This window comes from Choristoneura fumiferana, chromosome 22 (genome assembly GCF_025370935.1).
Source record: "Choristoneura fumiferana chromosome 22, NRCan_CFum_1, whole genome shotgun sequence".
NCBI classification, from domain to species: domain Eukaryota; kingdom Metazoa; phylum Arthropoda; class Insecta; order Lepidoptera; family Tortricidae; genus Choristoneura; species Choristoneura fumiferana.
This window is the reverse complement of record NC_133493.1, coordinates 7,374,910-7,402,407: the sequence shown is the minus strand read 5'-3', so window position 1 is coordinate 7,402,407 and position 27,498 is coordinate 7,374,910. Positions and strand designations below refer to the sequence as shown.

The 27,498-nt window shown below is 43.2% G+C and overlaps 2 protein-coding genes across 2 annotated transcripts in view; one reads left to right on the top strand and one right to left on the bottom strand.

Annotated features, from left to right (window-relative positions):
* LOC141440192 (S-methyl-5'-thioadenosine phosphorylase-like) overlaps positions 1-6,796 on the top strand; it is an 18,509-nt gene extending 11,713 nt beyond the window's left edge. The window contains 8 exon segments of the mRNA XM_074104653.1: positions 21-40; positions 42-137; positions 1,075-1,200; positions 2,515-2,694; positions 4,192-4,267; positions 4,498-4,584; positions 6,094-6,216; positions 6,678-6,796. Coding sequence (XP_073960754.1) covers positions 21-40; positions 42-137; positions 1,075-1,200; positions 2,515-2,694; positions 4,192-4,267; positions 4,498-4,584; positions 6,094-6,216; positions 6,678-6,713 — 744 coding nt within the window. The 3' untranslated portion in view covers positions 6,714-6,796.
* Positions 6,786-27,498, bottom strand: LOC141440507 (uncharacterized). Its single transcript, XM_074105033.1, has 21 exons — positions 27,306-27,498; positions 26,966-27,020; positions 26,808-26,889; positions 24,614-24,743; positions 23,781-23,914; positions 22,759-22,887; positions 21,618-21,713; positions 20,575-20,679; positions 19,283-19,372; positions 18,869-18,913; positions 17,362-17,466; positions 16,519-16,637; positions 15,782-15,965; positions 14,446-14,586; positions 12,750-12,835; positions 12,089-12,159; positions 11,512-11,558; positions 10,907-10,991; positions 9,423-9,551; positions 7,719-7,859; positions 6,786-7,073 (listed from the first exon to the last, which is right to left on the bottom strand). Exons 2-20 carry the CDS (start codon positions 27,001-27,003, stop codon positions 7,729-7,731), a joined length of 1,947 nt encoding a protein of 648 aa, XP_073961134.1. The 5' UTR covers positions 27,004-27,020; positions 27,306-27,498; the 3' UTR covers positions 6,786-7,073; positions 7,719-7,728.

Below are 27,498 nucleotides of genomic sequence, written 5' to 3'. Positions count from 1 at the left end.
GAGCGCACCAACACCGCGAGAGCACGCCGTTCGGGGACCCTCGACGTGCTGATAGAGGGCCGGCTGCGCGGCGTGCCCTGCGTGCTGCTGGCCAGGCACGGCAGGAAACACCAGCTGCAGCCCAGGTCTCTTTACTCATCGCAGCCTATATTAATCCCACTGCTGGCCTCCTCTCAGGATGAGAGGGCTTGGGCCGTAGTTCCTACGCGGGCCCAGTGCGGATCGGGAACTTCACGCACATTATTGAATTGCTTCGCAGGTTTGTGCTGGTTTCCTCACGATGTTTTCCTTCACCGTAAAGCTCGTGGTAAATTTCAAATGTAATTTGAAAAACTTAAGAGGTGCGAGCCGGGGTTTGAACCCAGGATCCTTTGCTTGAGAAGCCATTTATGTTGCTTTTATCGATCTAAAGGAAAACTCGACTCAGCGTCAGCGTATTAACTTTTATACACTAATCTCGTAGGATGAGTAGGTATGACAAATAAATCAAATAATTATAGACGTAAGTGGGGGTAATTTTTTTTTTTCGACATCCTATAATTTGGGGTATCGTTGTGATAGAAACCATTGGGGTTGCCAAGACGATTTTCGATTCAGTTATCTGTTTGCGAAATATTCAACTTAAAAGTGCAAATTTTTTATTAAAATCGAGCGTCCCCTCCCCCTCTCTAAAATCTTAACTGTTGGTGGAAAAATTGAAAACATTCAGGATGATAGTAAGGCTGTTCACCATCCATTGATTAATGTTAACTGACGGTTTAAATGTGATGCCGTCTCCGTCTATTCGAACAAAACAAATAGAGACAATGGATGGTGAAACAGCCATGATTGGCTGAAACGGCTATGATTGTTGAGAATTATTAGTGTAGTTTAAGAGTAAATATCAGCCTAAGGTATAAAATATTCCTAAACTTGGAAGATTCCGTACACAATACGAAATCCTTAGAAAAACATTAGGTACTTGATTTTTCGCAATGGCTAAGGAACCCTATCTTCGGCGTGTCTGACACGCTCTTGGCTGGTTTTTTTTAGACTATATTATTATTGTCTGTCTGTGTAGCGACCGTGAACTACCGGCGCCAACATCTGGGCGCTGCTGCAGCGCGGCTGCTCGCACGTGCTCGCCCACGACAGCCACGGGCTCGCTGCGGGAGCACTACCGGCCCGGGACCTCGTCGTGCTTAACGACTACATCGACAGGTCAACAAAATCAAAATCACAATTAAAACGTTTGTCTGCAGATACTTATACGATATTTCCAGATGTCCTACGCGCACTTGAAATTTGGAATGAATGACAACCAATAAGAAAAGTCTCAAAAGTCATAAAAACGTTTTGACGAGAACTAAATATTTATATTGTTATGCTAAAAGTGGATAACTAATGTACGGTATGAGCAAAAAACTTTTCCCAAAGTATCACATCCCAAAATATTTTACTCAAATTATCATTAGGCAAAAAATGATGTGCTAAAACAACTTATCGCAATTTTACAGTTAGTAATTTTTTTTGGCAAATTATTGCTTCAGAAATAATTACTTAGTAATTTTTCATATTACCAATTTAGTCAAATGTATCTTTTGGCATAAAGCACTCTTCCCAAAATATTGCATGGCATAATAACCTTCTTTTCTGGCACCAGTTCGTTTCGGTGGGGGACGCAGTTCTAACCTAACCTACTTTTATGACGGCAGTTCGTGTCTGTGGGGTACGCAGTTCTAACCTAACCTAACCTACTTTTCTGGTAGCAGTTGGTTTCTGTGGTTGGTTCGTGTGCGAAGTGTCATTATGAACAAACATTTTTTTGGAATATAATATTAATAAAACTTGACAATGTAAAATTATGCCAAATGAATAAAATGCGAAATGTTAATATGCTAGATTCGTTTGGGAAATGAAACCACTGCGATAAGTTTTTTGAGAAGTGAAATTTAGCGAAAAATATTTTGCCGAAACGGCAGTACACCGTTAAAAGTATCAACATTAGAGTAGAAATCGTCGTCATTGTCAGTCATCGATAGGTAATAATTTAATAATGAAGATTTCCGTGTCCTGCTTCTATTCCGTGTGGCTGAGAAAGAGACCAGCGCTGGTCTTTCTGGTTTTTTTTTTCTGTGCGTCCATGTTTCAGTTTGTATTTTCGTTGGATTTCACGAGATGACCGTAAAAGTAACAAATTTGGAGTTGAAATAAAAAATACAAAAAGACTCCAAAAACCAATCTTAATGTTTTTCAAGTTTCCGACACAAACGGCTTAGAACCAGTTGTTGCTTTTTAGACACTTGCTACTAGACCCATTTTAGACCTTTATTCTTAGACCATGCTACTTTTTTTTTAGACCACTTGCTACTTAGACCCATTTGCAACTTAGACCAGTTATTCTTTAGACCATTTGCTACTTAGACCAAGTTGCTTTTTAGACCACTTGCTACTTAGATCGGTGTTTCTTAGACCATTTACTACTTAGACCAGCTGCTTTTTATACGAAGCGATACTAACCCTCAATTACCACAGGACATGGGGTCGCAAGTGCACGTTCTACGACCGCACGGAAGGCGGGCCACGCGGCGTGTGCCCCCTGCCGCAGCGGCCGGCCTTCTGCGCACGTGCCCGCGCCGCGCTCGTGGCTGCCGCGCGCGCCCGAGGGTACACGCATCATGAAACCGGGACTGCGGTTGTTATACAGGGACCGAGGTATGTGGTGGTACAGAGTAGCCAATAAAGATGGATCTGTTCTAAGGAACCAGTAAAACAGGGATACTTTCAAATGCAGGGGCTACTTTGGAAAACAGTTTTTACGCCATGTCCTTATGTTTTTAGACCATTTGTGGTAGTGAAATGCCTACCTTCATAAATTACCGAACTTTTTACTTCATTTTCTCAATGAGGGCTATCGTTTTTGTCTCACTAGATGGCGCACTGTTGCGTGAGGTTTTTAAGTATGGCTTTCAAAGTCTGTTATTACGGGCGTGAAAACCAAGTTTAGATTAAAATCATATTTAATACACCTTAAAACCGTATCATAAAAATATCGAGCATGCCACAGTGTTGCATACTCCCCGTTTTGTTCGGAAAAAGGGGAGGACAAAGGTTTCTGAAAGACAAAACTGTCTCAAAACACAGACATTCATTGCCCCGGAACGCATATTTGCCATAATTCATTTCAGATATTAGAAAATATTTACAAAAAAATTCTAATTAAAAATAAACCCGCGTAGCTCACTCAAAAACTATGAGATTTGACATTCCGGAGACCTCACGCTACACTAGCGTCTCTAGTGGCGAATTCATTTGCGATAGCCCTCATTGAGCTAACTACGAGTATTTGCTTTTCATAACCATTTTAAGGGGCTGTTTCACCACCCATTGATTAATTTTATTTGACGGCTAAATGTGATGCCGTCTCTATTTGTTTTGTTCGAATGGACGGAGACGGCATCGCAGTTATCTGTCAAATAAAATTAATCAATGGGTGGTGAAGCAGGGGGTAGATCTATCAAAGTACCCCAAAATTTCCATATTTGCAGAAGGATTTTCAATTTCGAGTCGAATGTTGGTCGTGTACCTACGAGTATAGATGACCGTGGCGTGTGAGACATTCCGTTAAATATTATGTATTATATGTATATTAGTCTGTAAGGTATTTATTGTATGGGCCAAGTTGCCCGAAATAAATGGATTTATTATTATTATTAGCTGTCGCGACTGGATGATTCTGGCGGTAAAGATGTTAATCAGTATAAAGATGTATGCAAGTGCGCACACATAACGACCGATACCGAATCGTTAAGACGCGGCCACAAACAAATCGCTCGACGCTCGTTTCCAGGGTCAAATCTGGTCACGTGACATAGCGATAAACCTGAAAATATTGAGCTTTATCGCTGGAAAAAAACTCGTCTATTACGGCAATAACAATGTTTTTTTTTTTTCATTCACTCCAATATCTTTAATTTGTACTTACCACTGCCACGACTGCTGCTGCTTGGACGCGGATCTGCGTCAAATTTAAGGCTATCTTTTTGTATTTTTATTAAAATCAGCAGAATTTGTGCTTATTAAAACAGATGAGATGAGACTAGAATGCAGTACTTTTTTAGTTGCCGCTACGAGGGTTAAGAGCCCAACTAAAATATCGGCCGATAGAAAGTCTGCGGTCTGCGGGGGCTCTAATTTGTATTAATTGTACAGATTTTCGAGCCGCGCGGAGAGCCTGATGCATCGCCAGTGGGGAGGCGATCTAGTCAACATGACTACGGTGCCGGAAGTACGTACTAATTATTGAACTAAAACAGTTACTTCACGCACGCAACTCTCTAGACGTCCGTCCTGGCCAGCAGCTTACGGTTCCGCTTCTTGGTCGCCACTAGAGTACTTTTCACTACCAACGATTACCTGTTCTTCGAGCGATACGGCCTAACCATGGCCACTTCAACTAACATATTCTTCGAGCTATGTCAGTGAACCTATTGTGGGCTATAATCGTAATGTTTGCAGGTTGTGCTGGCCAAAGAGGCGGGTCTGAGTTACGCGGCTTTAGCGCTCGTCACAGACTACGATTGCTGGCGCGACAACGAAACTTCGGTACGTATTACCCAGTTTGGAATAAATAATAGATCATCATCCCAGCCTATATACGTCCCACTGCTGGGCACAGGCCTCCTCTCAGAACAAGAGGGCTTGGGCTATAGTCCCCACGCGGGCCCAGTGCGGATTGGGAACTTCACACGCACCATTGAATTGCTTCGCAGGTTTGTGCAGGTTTCCTCACGATGTTTCCCTTCACCGCAAAGCTCGTGGTAAATTTCAAATGTAATTCCGCACATGAATTTGGAAAAACTCAGAGGTGCGAGCCGGGGTTTGAACCCACGACCCTCTGTTTGAGAGGCGATAGGTCAAACCACTAGGCCACCACGGCTTTTCGGCTTTTTGGCTTTTTGGCTTTTCGGAAATAATAGATAAATAAATTAATATCATGGGACACTTGACACCAATTAATTGACCTAGTCCCAAACTGAGCAAAACTTGTACTATGTTTAGATAGGTAGATAGATAGATATAATCTTTATTCTTCAAAACAAAGACTGGCTTAGTAACTAAAGACTTAAAGAGTAATAAAACTAACAATTCAGCACTTAAAATTATGCCCGAAACAAGGTAATTACGATAGCAAATAAAAACATAAATTAAGTAACAATTAAACAGGACAGGCGCTGGCTCAGCATTGTGCTGCGGTAAGCCGCAGCGCTGGTATTCTGCCAGCACCCATACCGAGTAAGGACGCCGACCAACTGGTTTACTGGGCAACGGATAAACATACATACTTATATAGACATCCTAATCCCGAGAACAAACATTCGTATTATTCATACAAATATCTGGCCGGCCGGGAATCGAACCCGGGACCTCAAGCTTCGTAGTCAGGTTCTCTAACCCATCCGGTCGAAATATTATGCAATAATCTGACTAATATTATAAACGCGAAAGTTTGTATGGATGGATGTATGTTAGTTTGTTACTCTTTCACGCAACAACTACTGAACGGATTTGCATGCAATTTGGCATACAGGTAATACATACCCTGGATTAACATAATAGGCTACTTTTGTCCCGAAATAATGTATGGTTCCTGTGGGATCAAAAAAGGTTTAAGCTACATACTGATTCTACGCGAGCGAAGCCGCGGGCAGAAGCTAGTGTAAAATATAAGACTAGACTAGACTGGCGCAAATTTTGAATTGTTTGAATTTTTATTTAATCGACGTCGACGTCGAAAGTTGTGAAATATACAGGGTGTCTTTGAGCATGTGGCTTTAAACGCAAGGTTCGATTCTACTTGCATAACTGCAGGGCTACTACGAAACTCGAAACTTGAAGTTCGCATCGTGCCGTCCTACTCGCTCTCGTATTAAATAGTATAAGGTGTCAGAGCAGAGGGACCGCACGACACAGTTTCGAGTTTCGTAGTAGCCCTGCAGAGCTAGCTACTTTTATTCTGCAACTGTCCACACGCGTTTTTATTCGGTTTTAATTTGTGTTGATAAATTTTCGATGTGTGTCAAAGTGTCAATGTAATTTCTGGTGTATGTACAGGTGTCGGTAAGCGAGGTGCTGGCCATGTTTTCCCGCAACGTGCAGAAGGCTGCCGACGTGATCGTGGACGCCGTGCAGCTCCTGGCTTCGGAGACAGACCTCGGCTACCTCGACGCTCACCAGGTCTCGACTATGACATATCTATCTTTACATCACCGGGAAGGCATGTTCACTCTCGCCTTCGGTTCGTGCGTTTTGAGGAAGCGAATGAAAAGGGCCACTCCCAATTGTTGGCTCCCCTTTGTTCAAACTGCGAAATGCACATACTTGGAATATTTTTCTCATTTTTTGCAGTGCCACAAACTACAAAAACCTAGTGATGTGAGAGTTGTATGCCTGGAATTCCAAAGCCCGTTGATCAATGATCAGACAGTTGCAAAATTTTATTTTGTGCTCTTTAGCTGCGGTCATGGTGTTCAAAAAATCCTTTACTATGGACGTAGTTTAGCAAAAAGGATCCAAAGCACTGTCATGTTATTTTTAAAATTCGCTTTTATGTTCGATTTCACTACTTTTCAACTTGTATTCTATTAGTAATCAATCAATAGCTTTAATGTGCTATTTCTTTTTCAAATACTTTTCAGGAGCTGGTATCATCTGCCATCATGTTGAAGGAATGAAGACCCGTCCATCCGCACTACTGTTTATATGTTTAAGCGTATTCTTTTATATATTTTCAAATAAAATACTACTTCACTTACAATTATTTATTTCTTAAAACCAGACATATAAAACAATCATTTACTCTTAAAATCTAGGTTTTACACTCATTACGCTTACCGATCGCTTATGCAATTACGTATTTACGTATTTTAAATCTTGTGCATTATTATGTATCATTAGTTATAATAATTAATTATAAACGTTAAAAAGACTCTTACGTTAAATAAAACCTATGCCTTGGATTTCGCCAATTTTTGCTAGTTAAAACTAGGCTCTTACTGGTTCCCAAACACACGCCAACAAAGTCTCGCGCAACTCTGAAACGAAAGAACGATGAGTATAATGTGTAATGTCGAATTTATAATTTTCATAAAACGTCTAAGGACAGTTAAAAAAAAAATATTTTTAGTTGCTTTGACATAATAACATACACATATACACAAAATCACGCCGATTTCCCAACGGGGTAGGCAGAGACTACATCCTCTACAGTCATCAATCTTTTCATGCATGCACATCGGTTTAGAATACTCCTAAACCACATAAAACAAACACAAACATAACATACAGAAATAAAAAGTGAAATAGGTGAGATCACAGTTTGTTACGCCATACAAAAACTATGGTGCATAAAATCTCCCCTTTTCAGTGCAAGGGAGTTGGTAACTAGCTTAAAAATTCATACAGAACCGGAAACCGGAGCGAGGAAGAGGAGCGGGGAAGCGGGGTGGAAAAACGAACGCGAGCCGAGAAGCGAAGAAGCTCCGTGAATGGAAAACCGTTCCGCTTAGCTATAGGTAGCGCCACCAGAGTTGAACTCACGCACATGAGAACATGCCATGTAATGACAGCGGGATTTTGACATCCACTCATTCATTTGATTCATTCTCCTTTTATGCAATCAGTTGTTCATGTAGCTCGGCACAGTCCGCTCCATCGGGCAGGCGTCATGCGTCACTCACCTGCACGGCGCTAGTTCTTGGTCCAGGGGTTCCGCTGGTGCTGTCCGGGGATCATGTCGAGCAGGTACTGGCGCTGCGCCTCGGCCACGCGCTGCATCTCGGCCATCGCCGCGCTGCCGCCCGCGCCGCTGTTCTTGCCCGCTGCCGAACAAACACATTTGTGGAAGCGAGATAGCGTATGCGATATCATCTGTCAAGACCTTACTGCATGTTCTCCACGCAAAATTGTGCCGTTCCGCATCGTCAGCGTATATTAAACAGCGGTGTGGCATGCGATAAAATCGTGACGCTTACGGCACGTCACTGCGATTCCGAACCGTCTCCATATTATGAGCAGCGGTGTGGCCGCTCCTTAATACAGCAGCAACGCACACTGGAGCGGTATCCGGTAGTAACAGCTCTAAAGCTTTGGTTTCCTAGGATCAGCGGTGCCGTCATGTAAGGGTCGTAATAAAGGCGGCGAATGACGTCACTAGAACGTCGTCTATGTAAACAAAATGTCGCGGTTTCCTAGAGAGCGGTAATTGACCTGACACCAAAGCTTAGGAGTGACAAACATTATATATATTTTTTAATTTATTTAAACTGACCTGTAAATTAATATACAGAGTTTTTACGGTAATTTTAACCTCGGGGCAGAATTCGTAATAGGAAATTACTTCCACAGCTAATATTTAATGAAAACGAAAGACAATATCGTTAAAGTTATCGCAACTTCCGTTGTGTCAATAATCAAGCCAGAATCGAAGAGTCCGCCCGTCACTTGAGGCCATTTGATGACGCATGGATGCTCGCGACCGCATTTACCGTCTCTATCTTAACTATACCGTTTGACAGAAACAAGTAGTGAATCCGAAAGCGATTGCGAATGTTGGTCAACATGGCCCCCGGTCAGTAACTATATTAGTTAACGCATTCACTGCCACCTGACTTCCACAGGTGTGCCACCGACACATATGTGCGTTTAAGATGTATGAATAATTATGACAGCGGCACTGGGTAAACTTCCGAAAACGCATATATGCGTCGGTGGCAGTGACTGCTGTAAAAGAAAATAAGGGCCATTTGATTTTATCGGTGAAATGAAATCAAAAATGTTTGCTGTTTTATCTGAATATGTATATGTTGAATTGAATCAAAAGCATTTGTATCAGGGATGTTACGGAGCTCCGATTCCGTTAAATCGGAACTTTCGTTTGATAACATCCGTTTCGGTTCCGGTTCCGTTACTTTTGAAACTGAAGTTATATCGGACGTCAATGCTTACCGCGGCGAGTGGACATCAAAACAAACAGAAAGCGAAATTATGCAATGTGTCTGACACTCGCTATCACAATCTAATGACAGTTTTTGTATGCGAAAACTATCATTTGATTGTGATCGCGAAATAGACCCTCAGGTTTAGTAGACCTACCCTTAACATCTCGTCCACCTATCACTCAGGCTCTGATTCCGGTCCCGGTTCCGTTTTCGGTTCCCATTCCGTTTCTGGTTCAGATAAACGAAATTGAAAACACCTGGTCCCGCTTTCGGTTCCGATAAAACCACATCCGTTACATCCCTGATTTGTATTCTTTTATGTAGTATCAAGACAAGGAATATTATAAACAATTATATTTATAGCAATGAAACTAACGTGGCCCCTATTTTCTTTTGAGTAGTATTCTAACTAGAGTATAATGAAAATATGAATGGTGTACGTACATCGCTTACCTAGCGCGGAGGCTTGCGCCATCGCGAGCTGGTACGTGTAGAGCAGCGGCGAGAACTGCATCATGGCCGCCGCCGCCGCCGCCTGCGACACGCCGCCGCCGCCGCCCGCGCCGCTCAAACCTGACGCAATACAATAATATTTTATGCAACTGTCTAGTAATAACGGTCCTTAAAACAAGACTGTGGTTTTATGAAACGAGTCGTAGCACACAGTTTTTAGTGCTACTTGTTTTAACTAACATTTATGTGAGCTCTTATGGCCTAAACAAGGCTGCTCTGATTTTTTTTCAGACAGATCCCATCCACCTCTCTTATCTCCATGTCAGCAAGACAATGCATTCGATGAGTTTCAATTTTGCATTGTACTCAATACTAACCGTCCAATGGTTTACAATATATAAACACTGAAATAGATTTGGCATGCACACAATATACACCCTGTTTTCTTTGATTTCCGTTAACTTCGACAAACGGCTCGATTCATAAATAGAAAGTATTTGGTAATTAATTTATTCGCCAATTAAAAAAAAAAACTTTTCATACTTAATATTACTTCAAAGATTTTGTTAAAGGTAAAACTGCAAAATTAACGAGTGACATTAATGTGACACATAAGAGAGACATGAAAAAAAAAACTAAATTAACCTTTACACTGTTTCACTGCACATAAATTAACTGTCTTACTTCTTGACTACCTTTCAAACAGTAATGCTACTAGGGTCTTGATCATCATGTCAGCCGAAAGACGTCCACTGCTGGACATAGGCCTCCTCCAAGGCTCTCCACTCAGACCGGTCTTGTGCTTTCCGCATCCACCGCGATCCCGCGATCTTAACCAAGTCGTCGCTCCATCTTGTTGGAGGCCTACCGACAGCTCGTCTCCCGGTCTGCGGACGCCATTCCAGAACCTTATGACCCCATCGGCCATCAGTCCTGCGAGCAATGTGCCCCGCCCACTGCCACTTTAGTTTCGCAATTCTTCGGGCTATGTCGGTAACCTTAGTTCTACTGCGGATATCATCATTTCTCGCAGAGAAACCCCGAGCATAGCCCTCTCCATAGCTCTCTTGAGTGACTTCTCATGAGGCCCATCGTTAGCGCCCACGTCTCAGATCCGTATGTCATCACTGGCAACACACACTGGTCGAAGACTTTTGACTTCAAACACTGCGGTAATGTCACTGCGGCAAGGGTCTTGATAAATAAATATAATTCATTTGAACTGTCGATTAACCTATCGAATGCAGAACGTAAAAAAGACCTGCATCCCATCCTCCTTTGTCACAAATAAAATCAATAACGCGGATTAAGATAAAAACAGAAAAAGATAGCCTTTGCACTGATCTGATCTGATGATGATAGGTTAAAGTTAAAGGAAATCAAAAATAACACGTTGCAGCCTCAGCCAAGCTAGAACACGAATATAAGTAATAGTGTAGTGTTTCCCAAAGTGTTTGTCAATTCACCTATCTGACCTCGCAACAGCTGGTGCTGCAGCGCCTGCATGGCGGCCGCGCTGTGCTGCTCGAACGCTGTCTGCGCCGCCGCCAACGCTGCGAACTGTCAACAACATAATACAAGGTGATTGGCAAACGGGTAGGAGGGGGTGACAGTCTTTACCGGCCCAGATAATACCGACCCTGTTTTTCGTGTACACGTAAGATGTACATTGAAGCCCATGTCACGAAATGTCAGCCCGTTATGCATCGTATACCGCGATGATCAATCCCGAATTCCCGACTTGATAATTATGGGCATGTCAATACCGAACCTGTTTTTCGTGTACACTGAAGATTAATAAACCAACATTTGTTCGAAAAATAGAGTACAAAATAACTTAATTTGGTCCTGGCGCTTCGCTGGTCGCCGCCGCGACTCGGCAATTGTACGGGAACATACCTAACGTGACCTTCCCCCCCCCTCGATGATCACTCGTAGTATATGCCCCCCCGCCTTCCATACTTCATTTTAATATGATAGCATAGGCAATTATAAGATGCATACTTTTCCGTAATTTGACACTATAAAAAATATTACTTAAATAAAACATTTGCCTATATAATTATTGCTGACAAGTTACCTGGTGCGGCTTGCTGCTGCTGCTCTGACTGCTACTCGAAGACGCGCCTGAAACAACAAAAGCAAACCATTAATCTGTTATTACCTTATTACTGGCGACTGTATTCAATCAGAAACTACGCTAACAAACGATTCGGTAGTTACAAGGAAATGAAAGTTCATGTTTGAGCAATAAATCTTTTCCATACAACTTAACGCATTCACCGCCACCTGACTTCCACAGGTGCCACCGACGCACATGCGCGTTCAAGATGTATGAATAATTAAGACAGCGGCACTGGGTGAAGATCCGGAAACGCACATATGCGTCGGTGGCAGTGAATGCGTTAAAAGGAAAAAGACAGGGTGAAAAAAATTAACTGGTTTGATAATGTATAAATTTGTGTTCCGTGGTAACTGAACTTTCCCGGCCTAAATATTAATAGGCCGTATTTATCAGGAATACTGTGCTCTATGAGTGAAGCAATTTTTAGAAGTAGTTCCTACGGATGATATGATGATGATGAATCTAAAATGAAACTGATCAAATATGGCATGAGAGACAAAGGGTGTGTAAAGCAAAGGGTCGATACAAGTACCTTTACCTTTCTTGGCGGGCGCCTCGCCCTCGGCGCGGCGGTCCGAGTGGTGGCGCAGCTCCGAGCTTCGGCTGCAATACGGACATACATATTTACTAGTACAATTTTGAATAAGACCAATAAATAATTGATTAACTGAGTAGCTTCCTGGATAAAAAAAAACAACAATTTAGTCCAACAGTTAGATAATCAGAAAATCATTTCGTCTAAAAAGCAGCTGTTCTAAGTTCCAAGTGGTCTAAGAAGCAGCTGGTGTAAAAAGCCGCTAGTCCTAACCTATTTGTGTCGATAACTTAATGAAATATAGCTTAGGCTAGGTTAGAGTTACGTTACTCGAAGCGCCTTAGCCACGCGGAATTAGAGCTCCGCACTTTGGGTCAAAGAATTTTAGGCCACTTGCTACTTAGACCAATTGTTTCTTAGACCACTTACTACTTAGACCTATTGCTAATTTGTTACTTAGACCAACTGCTGTATAGACGAAATGATATTAACCCAATTAGAAAATATTGAACACGTATATTTTGTTTTGTGAACCACGTCAATGAAAGAAAGAAAGAAAGAGAGAGAGAAAGGTTTATCTTGGCTCCATAAGTACCACCTAAAACTAAGACTAGAACTAGCACTAAAACTATGTGAATGTGAATCTAGTTGGCGTTACCTGGAGCTGCTGGACGCGGCTTTGGGGGGCGGCGCGGGCGCCGGCGGCGTGGGCGCCGCGCGCGTGCTCGTGCGCGTCACCGACATCTGGGGGGGGGGGGCACAACAATACCATATTATATAACTACTTAATTGGCCATACCCTATATTGCTGAATATATAGATATACAGACAATGTTTAGCAAAGATAAACCGGCCAAGTGCGAGTCGGACTCGCGCACCGAGGGTTCCGTACAAATTATTAAAAATATTTGTATTATATGATGTAACTAAAACTTTACGCTATTCGCAATTTTTCAGTTATCTGTGCTATAAGACGTTGCTTCGTACCAAATTTCAAGATCCTGAGTTCACGGGAAGTACCCTGTAGGTCTTGATTCCCTTGCGAGTGTCGAAAATTTGCAGCATAAACGACTGTATATTTTGATTGCGTTGGCTTAGAACAAAAAGTGATCCTATAAGGGTTCCGTTTTTTTGTTTTTGAGGTACGGAACCCTAAAAAATACTGTTGAAAATCTGAAAAATTTGTATTATCTCTCTTTCGGTTTTCTCTATGCAGTAAGTTTTGCGTTACTAGGGCTACGCTGCGCCACACGCTAGAATTTCTTTCTCTGTCTTTTTTATACTGAATTTTAAACCTTTGTAACTCTGTTATATACGACCAGACGGTTTAGACGACCAGATGGCCTAGTGGTTTAGAGAACCTGACTATGAAGCTTGAGGTCCCGGGTTCGATTCCCGTGTCGGGGCAGATATTTGTATGAAAAATACGAATGTTTGTTCTCGGGTCTTGGGTGTTTAATATGTATTTAAGTATGTATCTATATCTATATAATTATATTTATCCGTTGCTTAGTACCCATAACACAAGCTTTGCTAAGCTTACTTTGGGACTAGGTCAATTGGTGTGAATTGTCCCGCGATATTTATTTATTTTATTTATTTATTTATATATAAAGCGCACGCATTGACAAGTTTTGATTTAACGTAGTCGTGTACAGTCATCTGCATTAACCCTTTGCCCGGCACGGTCGGTAAAACACGACAGCTGAAAAAAGTGCCATAGTGGCCATGACGGCATTTTGTGGCGCATGTGGAACGATTTTCAGTTTTTTTTTTTAACCGTGGCGGTTATAAGGTTAATTAATAGGTGCCTCAGCAGAAAGTGCAAAAATATCTGACACGTCTTACAGGCCCCAGAAATAGATTTGTACCAGATATTTATGCACACTTTATTGTGGCAGATATTATACTAGCGTCGGTAGCTGAGGCCGTAAAACATGATTCGAACCTCTCGCTCGCGCTTGGGAGGCTATCGGATCTCTCGCTTGCACTTTGCAGCGGCTTGCGAGTGAGAGTTCTGATAACCTCTCAAGAGCGAGCGAGAGGTTCGAAGCGTAGTTTAATGGCCCTAGAGCTGAGATGATTGCGGCGCTGTTATAGCGCTGGTGATTGTCTTTGCTCAGCATTCCGGGGCTCAGTCGTCTCTCTGACATGTTCTACATTTTTCTCTTTTTTTTGCATTTATTTTTTGTTTTTAAATTGTTTAAAAAAATATATATGCTTATCTGTGCACATGTCCGTATTATCTGTTAAACCTTCAATTAGCTTTATTGTTGCATGTTTTGTAATCCACCTGTAATAGTTAATTTAAGATGTTGGTTTTCCGAATAAAATGCATAATGAAATAATAGTACCTGTGGCGGGCGAGGCGCGTGCGCGGGCGGCGGCGCGGGCGCGGGCCCGTCCCCGCAGCCGGCGGACAGGCGCCGCTCGATCTCTTGTTCCTGTTGCAGTGCGCGGACGAACGCTGTCTTCAGCCGCGCCGTGTGCTCCGCCTAAGAAACATAACAAATTAATATTACGGGACATTTGACGCCGATTGACCTAGCCCCAAAATAAGCAAAGCTTGTTTTATGGGTACTAGCCAACGGATAAACATACTTAAATAGATATTCTACTGCCACTCAATGTCCTATATATAGGACTTATTGTAATGTGAGTGACATATAACTTTTTCAAAAGTGACAAAGTTTTGTGTTCATAAATAAAAGAAATCGACATAGCCAAGCGAATTAGCTCGTTGAACTCGTAATGGACAGAACATATGGCACGGAGAACAGATGGCCGTTGTGGCCGAAAAGTTCTCGAATGGAGACGAGAGTGAGACCAACGACATAGACGGATGACCTGGTTAAAGCCGCGGGTCACGGTGGATGCAGGCCATTTCTACCCGAAGCAATTGTATGTTTATGAGGGAGGCCATGTCCAACAGTGGACGTCCTACGGCTGATATGCCTCTTGTTACCTTGAGCGCGCGCTTGACGTTCCCGCTGACGCAGAGCTCGCAGAGGCGGCGCGCGGCGGGCGGCGCGGGCGGCGCGGTGAACGTGGCGTCGAGGCGTCTCGCCGGCGCGCGCTCCCAGCGCCACACGGCGTGTTGTTAGCGTTACCTTGAGCGCGCGCTTGACGTTCCCGCTGACGCAGAGCTCGCAGAGGCGGCGCGCGGCGGGCGGCGCGGGCGGCGCGGTGAACGTGGCGTCGAGGCGTCTCGCCGGCGCGCGCTCCCAGCGCCACACGGCGTGTTGTTAGCGTTACCTTGAGCGCGCGCTTGACGTTCCCGCTGACGCAGAGCTCGCAGAGGCGGCGCGCGGCGGGCGGCGCGGGCGGCGCGGTGAACGTGGCGTCGAGGCGTCTCGCCGGCGCGCGCTCCCAGCGCCACACGGCGTGTTGTTAGCGTTACCTTGAGCGCGCGCTTGACGTTCCCGCTGACGCAGAGCTCGCAGAGGCGGCGCGCGGCGGGCGGCGCGGGCGGCGCGGTGAACGTGGCGTCGAGGCGTCTCGCCGGCGCGCGCTCCCAGCGCCACACGGCGTGTTGTTAGCGTTACCTTGAGCGCGCGCTTGACGTTCCCGCTGACGCAGAGCTCGCAGAGGCGGCGCGCGGCGGGCGGCGCGGGCGGCGCGGTGAACGTGGCGTCGAGGCGGCTCGCCGGCGCGCGCTCCCAGCGCCACACGGCGTGTTGTTAGCGTTACCTTGAGCGCGCGCTTGACGTTCCCGCTGACGCAGAGCTCGCAGAGGCGGCGCGCGGCGGGCGGCGCGGGCGGCGCGGTGAACGTGGCGTCGAGGCGTCTCGCCGGCGCGCGCTCCCAGCGCCACACGGGCGTGAAGTCGCAGCCGCACTGCGCGCACACCGCCGGCACCGACGACCGCGGCATGCTGCACACACATACACGTTACAGACACAACACAATGAGGGATACCGTTTTTGCGCTCACCAGTTGGCCCCACTGTAGACGAAGGGTCTGCCTGAAGTACAGTGGTTAGTTTGTTATTACGGACGTGAAAACCAAATTTACATTTAAATCATATTTAATACCTTAAAACCGTACCATAAAAATATCGAGCATGCCACAGTATTGCTCGGAAATTTGTTCGGAAAAAAGGGAGAACAAAGGTTTACGAAAGATAAATCTGTCTCAAAACACGGACATTCATTGCCCCGTAACGCATATTTGCCATAATTAATTTTAGGTATTGCAAAATATTCACAAAATTATTCTAAATATAAATTCGGAAACCTCTTGCTACACTAGCGCCTCTAGCGGAGAATTCATTCGCGATAGCCCCTTTTAGGGCTTGGTTAAAGCCGCAAGATCACGGTGGATGCAGGCCGCTTCTAACCTAGCAACTGAAGGTGTATGGGGGAGGCCTATGTCCAACAGTGGACGTCCTACGGGCACGGCTGATATGATCAAGTGTCGGTACTGACCGGTCCTCGTTGGTGAGATAGTCGACGACGTGCTCGAGCCCCACGAGGTACACAAAGTCCGTGTTGGACGGCGACGGGATGAAGTTCATCTCGGGCGGCGGCGGCTTCGGGGGCGGGATCTGCACGCACCAAATGGCATGTATAAACAACCCTGACGCCGGGTTACAACCAGAGATGTACGAGGATGTCTTGTGGGGAATTGGTTTCATGAACCAATGGGAACGTGAACCAACTGCGTATTGGATCAACAGCTAATAAATCGCTTCATTTACCTATCCTCGCACAGCACATCTGGAGGAAACAGCTGAGCGGAGCGAGGACGGAAAATGAAGCGTATCTATTGATTCATTAATAAGTTTTTGGTAAAAAATATATTTGTAATACAAGCTTATTTGCCGACTGTACTTTTTGTTGGCTGTACTTGCATTGCCACCCCAACTACATTGCATACCAAATTACAAGGCGATGCCATTAACCGTTGAAGAGTCCTGAGGAGACGATCCTGGCCGGACTATCAGAATATGACTACCAGATTATTGTATTGTCACGCAATTTACATAAGTATACCAAATGTCAAGTCAATCCAACTACTGGAAGTTGGTCGAATTTAACATGCAAGATTTGATTACAGACAGACAGACAATGGGACAGGTGAAACTAAATAAAAGCTTGTAAAAACACATTATTCGCAACACATCCTCGCACATTATTGGTGGAAACGCTGTTTATAGCAGCAGCGTGCAGTGGGACGTGTGGGCGAAATTATTATGTATATAGGGGAGGCCTATATGGCCAACAGTGGTCGTCCTACTGCTGATCATATGATGATGATGATTACGTTACCTGGAGCAGCGTCTTCTCGAGCTGTTTCCGTAGCGCGAGCTTGGCGGCGGCCTGGCGCTGCGCCGGAGTCTGCGTCTGCGACTCCTCGCCGCTGCGGGAGCTCGCCTAACAACGGAACACTTATTTTTAGACAATGCTCAATGTACTGCTAACAAACAAGACTGGCTAGCATACAGATGTGCAAGTTGCAGAAAGTTTCCAAAAAGTAGGAAAAGTTCTCGGAAATTTCTGGAAATTTTCACAAGAAATATAGGAAATTTAAATTTATGAAACGGAAAGTTTCAATCCCCATACAAAATTGTGAGAAGTTTCCGAAATATTCCTATATGAAAAATTCCGCAATTTTGGAAAGTTTCCTTTGGCACATCAGGCTAGCATAAAAAGTATAGTCGGTACCCTAACATAAGTATCCATTTTCCTATGTAACCGTACTACCAACCACAATACATAATTCCAAAATGCAACTAGAAACCAGACCTAACAATTAACTGTAAAATTAGATTTCTAGTTGCTTTGCAACAAATAGATAAGTTACTATTATAATCACTTAAAGTGCCTGGGCGACCGAGCTTTGCTCGTACTAAAACTCGGTAACAATCGTTTTCCCAGAGATAAGACCAAGTTAGATCGATTTTTCATCCCCGAAAACCCCTACATACCAAATTTCATCGAAATCGTTGGAGCCGTTTTCGAGATCCCCGAGATATATACAAGAATTGCTCGTTTAAAGGTATTAGATAGATAGATAGATAGATTATCACGCAGGCAGTTGGAAGCAACTAATTGGTGCGCATTACCTAGCTGTTCTAGCTAGCTAGATTCTAGCTGTTCCGTGGTCAAGTATTCTTCGTACTGCTAAGTTAGTCCATTGATTTGGCAAATAAGTGACGTTATTTATAGCTATTGCCATTCAAAATCTATGGGAGAAGCGTTTCGACAGCACACAATAAGTGTGTCAACGAAAGATTACAGACTGGCGAAATATCGCTAGATGGCGTTAGTATCGTGAGATCCGTTTGACGTTGCAGTCTAGCTTGCGATTGGCTCATTTAGTTATTTAACCAATCAGAAACGTGACGCAAATGTCGAAGTTGTCAAACGGACCTCACGACGCTAGCGCCAACTAGCCTGTCACAGAAACACTACAGCCAAAAAAATTTAAAACTGTGCCATAATATACCTTACAACAGAATCATTTTTATGAGAATCCATGGGCGTTATAACATGTAAAAAGCATGTAAACTTTCATCAAAAAATATTATCGACTTTTCGACATCACTATAATAGTTAGTGAGTGAATGAATTAATCCGTCCTACTGATTTCAGTCACGGCTTCCACTTGCCCACGCGGGTATTAGAGTCCCGTCCCTCTTCAAAGTATCGCCTGAGAAAGAGACTGCGCGCTCAAACCGCACGATTAACCGCATAATGCGTACGTAGCTCTAATTTAGTGGACGAACGCTTGTAATAAAATACATTGTTGAATGACATCACATTCCATACTCACTGCGTCGCTGGTGCTGCTGGTAACCGACGAATTGTCCTGAGCGGGCTTGCGAGGAAACCAATTGTTAACTCAATGCTCTAAAATGTCTAGAGATCTAACATGTAACCAAATTACAAGTTCGACCCCTAAATAACGAAGTTAGAGGCCGTATTGTCCAAGGCGCTGACGCTCGCGATCGTGTCGTGACCGTCTGCATGTGAAAAGGCACAAAGCCTCTTCTGTCACACATTGCAGGATGAGGGTAGATAGATAGAGATGGTGAATGGGATCACGAGCGCTCGCGTCTTAGACAATATACAAAGGTGGACATCGATGATGAAACCAATCCCATCTCTCTGTATAGATACTGTTATATTATGTTTACTTGTGTGTCTATACGCCTATACGCGTGTGTCTATAAGTGTGTTGCGTTACCTTGTTGTTGTTACTGTTGTGCGTGGCGGCAGGCGGCGGGGCGGGTGTAATCGTCACGGACGGTGTGATGCTGGCGCCGCTTGAAGATGACTGCAAACAAATATATTATACCAGGACCGAATTTATAGAAGAGCGTGCGGGGCTACAATACAACCCCGTTGCTTCTACAACAGATGGATCTCTACAATTAAATTTAAATGTATTTGTTGACCAATCGGGAGTACAGTCAAGTACAAAAGATTTCGACACGGCCAAAGTTACAAAAAAATGTACACACGACTTTATGCACTTAACATATTAAGGTCGTGTATACATATTTTTGTAACTTTGGCCGTTTCGATCTCTTTGCACTTAGTCATGTACAGTCGTACATGATGACTGATGAGAAGGCTAGGGACCTCCCAGGTATCGAGATACTCGTATCATAAGATATCCAGATAAATAGAAATCTTAATTCTAAGCTTAAATATTTCTAATTTCTCTTTGTAAATGGTGTTTACTTTAATAAAGCATGACTAAAATAAATAAATAAAAAAATTAAAATAAAAAAAACATGAGGTTGAAAAAATACGAATTTCGCCGGGGTTTTTCTACTAGGGGTCTCCACTTGTCCCAAAGCCCCCAAACCTACCGAAACTATAACCTTTGGCATGCGTTGCAACCATGCAATTGGATTAAGTACTCAATTATTTTTTTACATAAAACTGACCGTGATTGACCTCTATCTCACCTGATGTAAGGTGCAGATGAGGCCAAAGGTGTATCTCACTGGATTAGTAACCTATTCCTATTCACTCTAGCCTTGAAGAGCCCTAGATGTATCCGGGAATACAGACGATGGGAGCGAATTCCATTTCATAGCAGTTCGCATTATGAAAGATGAATTACATATTATGACACTAAGTACTACACTACACAATGTGGGTCCACCCCACGGAAGAATAAAAACAAGTGGAAGTGCTATGTAGGTGCAGCGTGCGTGCCGCAAGTAAGCGGAGGTACGTTTACTCGATGCCCGTCGTGTTCAACATTGCGTAGAGTATGATCACGTTTAGTAGTGTCGCGACATTCCTTGTTTTACAGTAATTATGTCGTATTGCTCAATTCTGGAATGTAAAATGGATAGCAGGAAAAAAAATTTACTAATGGAGAATTGTCTACGTCATCGAGTAAGCGTACCGGCCCGCTTACTTGTGGCACGCACCGCTGCACCTACATAGCACTTCCACTTGTTTTTATTGTACCGTGGTCCGCCCAGTGTTAGGGCATCCAATCCACCCCACCAGTGTTACCTGTGTGCGGTACGGGCCGGGCGTGAGCGTAGCGCCGCCCGGCAGGCTGGACGTGCGGCGCGACGAGTTGTTGCTCGCCGCGCCCGGCGCCGCGCTTGTCGAACGCTGCAACAACATACTATACTTTAACGCTCAGTTTCATTAGTCGATAATGTTGTCTACATACAGCGTGCCCAATCCGCACTGGGCCCGCGTGGGAACTATGGCCCAAGCCCTCTTGTTCTGAGAGGAGGCCTGTGCCCAGCAGTGGGACGTATATAGGCTGGGATGATGATTCTGATGATGACATACAGCGTGCGGTGACTTCCGCAGGCGGTATGAAGACTAGTGAAACCCGAATGCAGGCCTTATGGCATGAGTTATGGAAATCTCCCGTACCCCGCATGCAGCCCCTACCAACCAATGAAAAGAGTTACCTGAATGCGGGCCCCATGGCGTGTATGGAAATCTCCCGTACCCCGCATTAGGGCTCTCTATCGACCAATTGAACTGAGCCTTTAACTCATTCAGTGCCATTGACACCCGTCGATGTCTTGGTGGACCGAAATATAATGCCGCAGACGCCCATGGGCGTCTGATTTAGCTTTATCTGGATACTGCGGACGCATCTGTCTGTAGAATCGTCGGCATCGCGGCAAGGTAACCGTAACCTGGCGACTGGTCTGGCGCTCGGCAATGATTGATTTAAACGCCCTGTTTTAGCAAAACGGGTGATTTGTCTGATGCTGGCCAGATATTCTAGCGCATATTTTAACTTTGAACGATACTTGAGCTTATTTGTGACTTGTACAAGTTAAATAAAAAAGTACTTTAAATTTTCGACTTTCACACAAAAAACAAATAGAAAGAAACTCATAGATTTAAACAGTTGTCCAGTCCAGGGGACGTAACAATGGCAACAAGGTAGAAGAAAAAGTTGATCAAATTGAATTCATTTTAACCACAGAAAACACATAGAAAGAAACTAATGATTTCCAAAAACAGAAAAGTCGTCCAGGGGACCTAAACGTGGCAACGTGGTAGGAGCAAAAGTTTTGACTCGCCTTGTTGTGCTGGTGCGCGGGCGGCGGCGCGGGCGTGACGGTGACCCCGGGCGGCACCACGCAGCCGCTGCCCGCCAGCGCCGTGCCCGCACCCTCCTGGAACAACCACACCTGCTCACACATCTCACACTCAACACCAGCTTTAGAGCCTAACATAGAGAGAGAATACTTTAGTTGGGCTCTAATCCTAATCCATACTAATATTATAAATGCGAAAGTGTGTGTGTTCCCATCCTCGTCGCCAATGTTATATCTAATTTTTAGCGTAATTAATTAATACTTCTAGGAAGATATAAAAACTCAATAGCCGTGTTCACTGTTTTATTATCGCACCACAGATTCAACCAAAACCTGGGCTACACTGCTGCCCTCTATCTTGCTATAAAACAGTATGTTTGTATGTTTATACGTCTTTCACGTCGAAACGGAGCGACAGATCGACGTGATTTTTGGCATAGATATAGTTTATGGGCGAGAGAGTGACATAGGCTACTTTTTATCCCGGAAAAGTGTACAGTTCCCAAGGGAACAGCGCACTATAACTGAATTCCACGCGTGCGAAGCCGCGGGCAAAAGCTAATCAGAATAAAAATGTATGCAAGTGCGCACATTATAAAGATTTGCTATCGGCCGTTATACACGCTTGTTACTCCATACGACACATCGCGTCATTGGCATACGTCGGCGCATTGGTTGCAACATCAAACATTGTTCTTCAATACTCGCGTTGGCCCGTGGTCCTTTACATCCATCTCAGTCGGATTAGGACAACTTAGTTAAAGAGTTTAATTGTAACTTCGTACCCTTTGCACCATATCGCCGCATATTTTGGGCCACATCGCTCGAAGAACCGTTGGGGGAGAAAAGTTCTCGAGTGGCGACCGCGAACCGGAAAACCGTTGGCAGACCTCCCACTAGGTGGACTGACATCGTGAGAATTGCGGGTAACCGGTGGATGCAAGTGGCGAGTTGTCGTTCATTGTGGCGTTCTAAGGGGGAGGCCTTTGTTCAGCAGTGGACGTCTTCTGGCTGATCTTTTGCACCATTATACTATTTTGCAAGTACATATCTCTTTTAATTTGGCATCCTCCTCCTCTGCCCCTCCCAATCCCAACACACGTTATGTTTGTGGCGAGCCTACCTTGGCGGGCGCGTGCTGCGACTGTCGTATCTTCCTGAGCAGCACGAGGCGCGTCTCCTCAGCGCGCAGCTTCTCTCGCAGCGCGCGCACCAGACGCTCGCGCTCCCAGATCTCCGCGCTCGACAGCTCCTGCGTACACACACCATAAAGGAGCGCCAACACCACTGCTCCAAATACGGACACGGTACGGTTCCGCACCATCAGCGTACTTTAAGCAGCGGTGTGGAGGCCAAGCGTGAACCTTACGAAACGCCACTGCGATATACCGTCGGCCATATAATGTAGCGATCATATTTGGCAAAAGTACTCAACAGGGTGCAAGATGCCCCCTCTTATATTAATCTGCAGAGCTTCACGAAATCCCCACATGCGCTTTCCCCCACTATGGTTTATGCCTATCCAATTTATTAAAAGTGTAAACAAACCGATTTCATCAAAATTCTTGTATAAACACCCATTGGATCGAATCAATAACACATTTATCTATAATGCGTGTCTTTTAACTTTTTTCACCAAAATTCACCTGATTTCAATATTTAATTTCATTTGAAAAATCTTCGTCAAAATCTGACGTTATTTCTTGATTGAAACATGTGTATAATCTGTAGTAGCATAGACTAGCATAGAGATGGTGAAAAATTTAACATTTTAAAAATCAATTAATGCGTGGATGAATAAGCGATTTTTATTTACTTTCCTTAAAATTAAAAAATAGTTACTGCTTTTATAATTGAATAAACAGTCTTTGGAATGAAAACAAGTATTGTAAATAATAAAATAGACAAAAATACTTTGATTATTCAATTAATAAATTAATCGATTTACTGAACAGATTAATTATTTTGCAATAGGTTAGGTTTTCACATCATTGAATGTCTGTGGTCGGATAAATGGCGTCTTTGTTTACACTTTTCATAAATTGGATCGTAATACAATATAGGTATACAGCTATCAGGGTTTTTTTTTTCATTAATTTTTCACTCCCAAAGTGTAAAAGCTCTAAGCTACGTATATTATCTGACCCGGTCGACGACGGGCAGCGGGGGCTCGTTTTCGTCATCCTCGGAGTCGGTGTCGCGCGCGTCCCGCGGGGACTCCGGCGCGGCCGCCGTGATCGACACGTTCACCGCGCTCGCATTCATCTTGCTCGTCATGTCTGCAAAAAAGATATACCATACCGATTGACGACCAAATAGCCAAGTGGTTCGAGAGCCCTGCAATCCTGGATTTGTCAATAGGCCGTATAGGCCGCGGCCTAGGGGCGGCAGATTTCAACGAGAAAATTATTTTAGAAAGTTACATAAGGGCGGCGGATATAAATTGGCCTACACTCCTAAAAAACATAAATCCGCCACTGGAGCCCTGTGAAGCTTGAGATCCCGGGTTGAGACAATATTTCTATGAATGATACGAATGTTTGTTCTCGGGTCTTGGACGTTATAATAATTATATGAATTTAAGTATGTATTTATCTATTTAAGTATGTTTATCCGTTGCCTTAGTACCCATAGTACAGTCGAGTTCATAAACTTGTGAGCAAAAATTTGATCAAAAATATCTGACTCTATTGCTAACGGCGTAGGTACAAGCGTAGTTTCTAAAACTTTTGGTAGATTTTTTTTGGCATTCATAAGTGCTTGTTATAGTATAAATAGAATAAAGATATTTTGACTTTAACTTTGAAAAAAAAAAAAACATCTGCTTACTGCGGGCGTCAGAATGGGGTACCATGACGCATCAGTTTTGACAGTTAACAAATGCTTAAGAACCAGTAAAGGCAAACATCAATTCTTCAAAGAACAGTGCTAATCCGCTTAACTTAACTCCGCATCTGTATAAAATAAACATGATTTACCAGTGAAGGGCGCGGCGGAGGCCTGGTGCTTCCGGTGCGGCGGCGCGGCCGGCAGCAGCACGATGTCGGGGCTCTCCGCGTAGCTGCGCGTCTCCGACCGCGGCCGGAGCACCCGCTTGCCGCTGGCGCCCTAAATTACACATCACTAGTAACAAGCAAGAATTATGCACTATCCCTAGCCTTTGATTTAGATTAGATAGAGCAAGGATCTCTTCAGACGCTTTTTCCACCAAGCAGTGTGCCCTTCAAAAGCTATCATAAAAATTCCTTTGGGTCTTGCTACCAGTTTACGGCAACAAGCACTAGAGCAGCTGCTCTAGTACTCTACCCTTGGGCAGAGCCTGCATGGATATTATCTAAGAATGAATAACTATGTTCTGGGTGCAACATAGTTTCAAGAATGAAAATAGGTAATTTATCTATATGGTGCATCTTGCTTTGCTGTAAATTTTTGATTGAACATCATAACATTGACAATGATGTATTTTTATTTAGCATAATAGACCGGGAGATGGTGACACAAAATATTAGGTCATTTGTACCAGTATGGCGGTTCTTCAGGGGTCTAATTACGGAATGACAAAAAGAAAATTATGGTCATAGCGCTGGTACCGGCAGTAGTCGGCGGTAGTCGATAAAAAAAGAAGTAGGCGGTAGCGTAATGCCATACTTCTCCGGTGTGACTTACAGCCCGCCATACCGACGCGAATACATAAATTTAAAAAAAAAAAAAACAATTCAATTATTTGTTCCAGGTTAATTTTTGCACAGCTAATCATCGTCGAGTAGCCATTCAAGAAATACACCATGCCATACTTTTCTGGCGGTTCCAAATGGCCGCCATACCGCCGCAAAGAGAGAAGTATGGCATTATGCTACTGCCTACATCTTTTTTTATCGACTATCGCAAAATACAAGCATTTTTGTGGAACAAATCGTTCGACACTCGTTATTTATCCAACACGTTCGATTAACGCCCACGCGATTGGGCCGCCGCCGGTACCAGCGCTATGACCATAATTTTCTTTTTTGTCATTCTGTAATTAGACCCCTGAAGAACCGCCATACTGGTACAAATGACCTAATATTTTGTGTCACCATCTTCCAGTCTATAATTTTGTCCAATTTACCAGGAAAACAGCTTAATGAAAATTACTTGATTGTAATTCATTTGATGAGTATTTCAAGTGACAGAACTATGTACTAAACATTGATGTTTCATTTATTTAACTTCTTCATACCTATGTTTAGAGGGAACTAGATAGTTTAGGGTTAGAACTAGGTATGACGTATGACCCCATACAAAAACAAACTGCTAGCAGATGTAGATTTTTGGTGTGATAATCATCTCATCTTAAAACCTTAAATGTTTTTAAGTCAATTACTGGCTTTACTGCAGATATTAATAATTTTTATGAGATATCAGCGTCTGTCGTAACAATGCTGATAAAAATGGAAATAGATAAATCTTATCTCTTAGGTCATCTCATCCAATTTATTAGTATTATTTAACAAAGTATATTATTTCAAATATTTTTTATAGATATGTAGAGTTCACATTATATAGTAGACGACCAGATGGCCTAGAACCTGACTACGAAACTTGAGGTCCCGGGTTCGATTCCCGTGTTGTGGCAGATATTTGTATGAAAAATATAAATGTTTGTTCTCAGGTCTTGGGTGTTTATTATTACATTTACTATTTTAATATGAAACATTATAATTACATTATTAATTACCGAATAACAGAATTACATTATTAATGCTAATTACCTCTTAGTAAGGCAGTGAGACAACAGTAATTGTTTACTATGTTAAATATATCAGAATTAATCCATACTCACTCTGTCAATTATCTTTTGGGAATGCAAGAAATAAATAATTAGTTAGATATAATATTTTAGTATGTAAATAGTGTTGTGAAAAACGCTCATTTCAAGGCTTAAAGACTCGAACCCTAAAGACTCTCGAGGCTTAACAACTCAAAAGCCGCAAAGATGGTTTCTTGCATCCATACGCGTAAAATAAGCCAATTTAATTGTCAAATATAGCTGAGTCTTTACGACTCTGGAGTCTTAAGGGCTCGAGTCTTTAAGCCTCGAAAATAAGCGTTATCCACTACTCTATATGTAAATCAATAATCATACATTAGCTGGGCTTATAGTAATTCAAATTGATATTTTACTTAACTCACATGAGGAGGGGGCTGCGCCGGCGTTATAGTGAGACCACTTGCCGTTAGAGCCCTAAGTTCACTCAATTCAGGAGGCAAAGACCTAAAACGAAATGATGGATATTATAGGAAATTATCACTTTCCATTGATTATTATTGATATTGTCAATGTGCATTACCTGACGCTCAGATCCACGGCGGAATCGTCCACATCCATTTTGGCTACGCACTTTGCTGCAATGAAATCAAAACCATTATTTAACCAATACTCAATCAATAAAAATCAATATCCTTTATTACAGACTCCACACTGTTAAATAATGTCACATCACATCTTTAACCTAGAAATCCTTTTAATTTGTTTGCTGATTGCAATAAAAAGATAGTGACAATAAATATTTACTTATGATCGGATGAAAATTGGGATGGGATGGAACACCGGGACGGTCACTGACTTTGTTTACGTTTATCACTTTACAAATAGAATGACCACTTCGATGTTCTTGATTCGTCACTTACATTTTTGGTCAATTTCACAATATCGAATAGCATTGAAATTAATTTATTGTAATTCACGAAAAAACAATTCAGCCATTTTCAATGCGTACGACTACAATTAATTAATGCGTTTTCATTGCACTATGCCGTACTTTTAACTCGTGGACGAAAACAAACGCTTTTAATTGGATAGACAAACACACATGTCACAAAC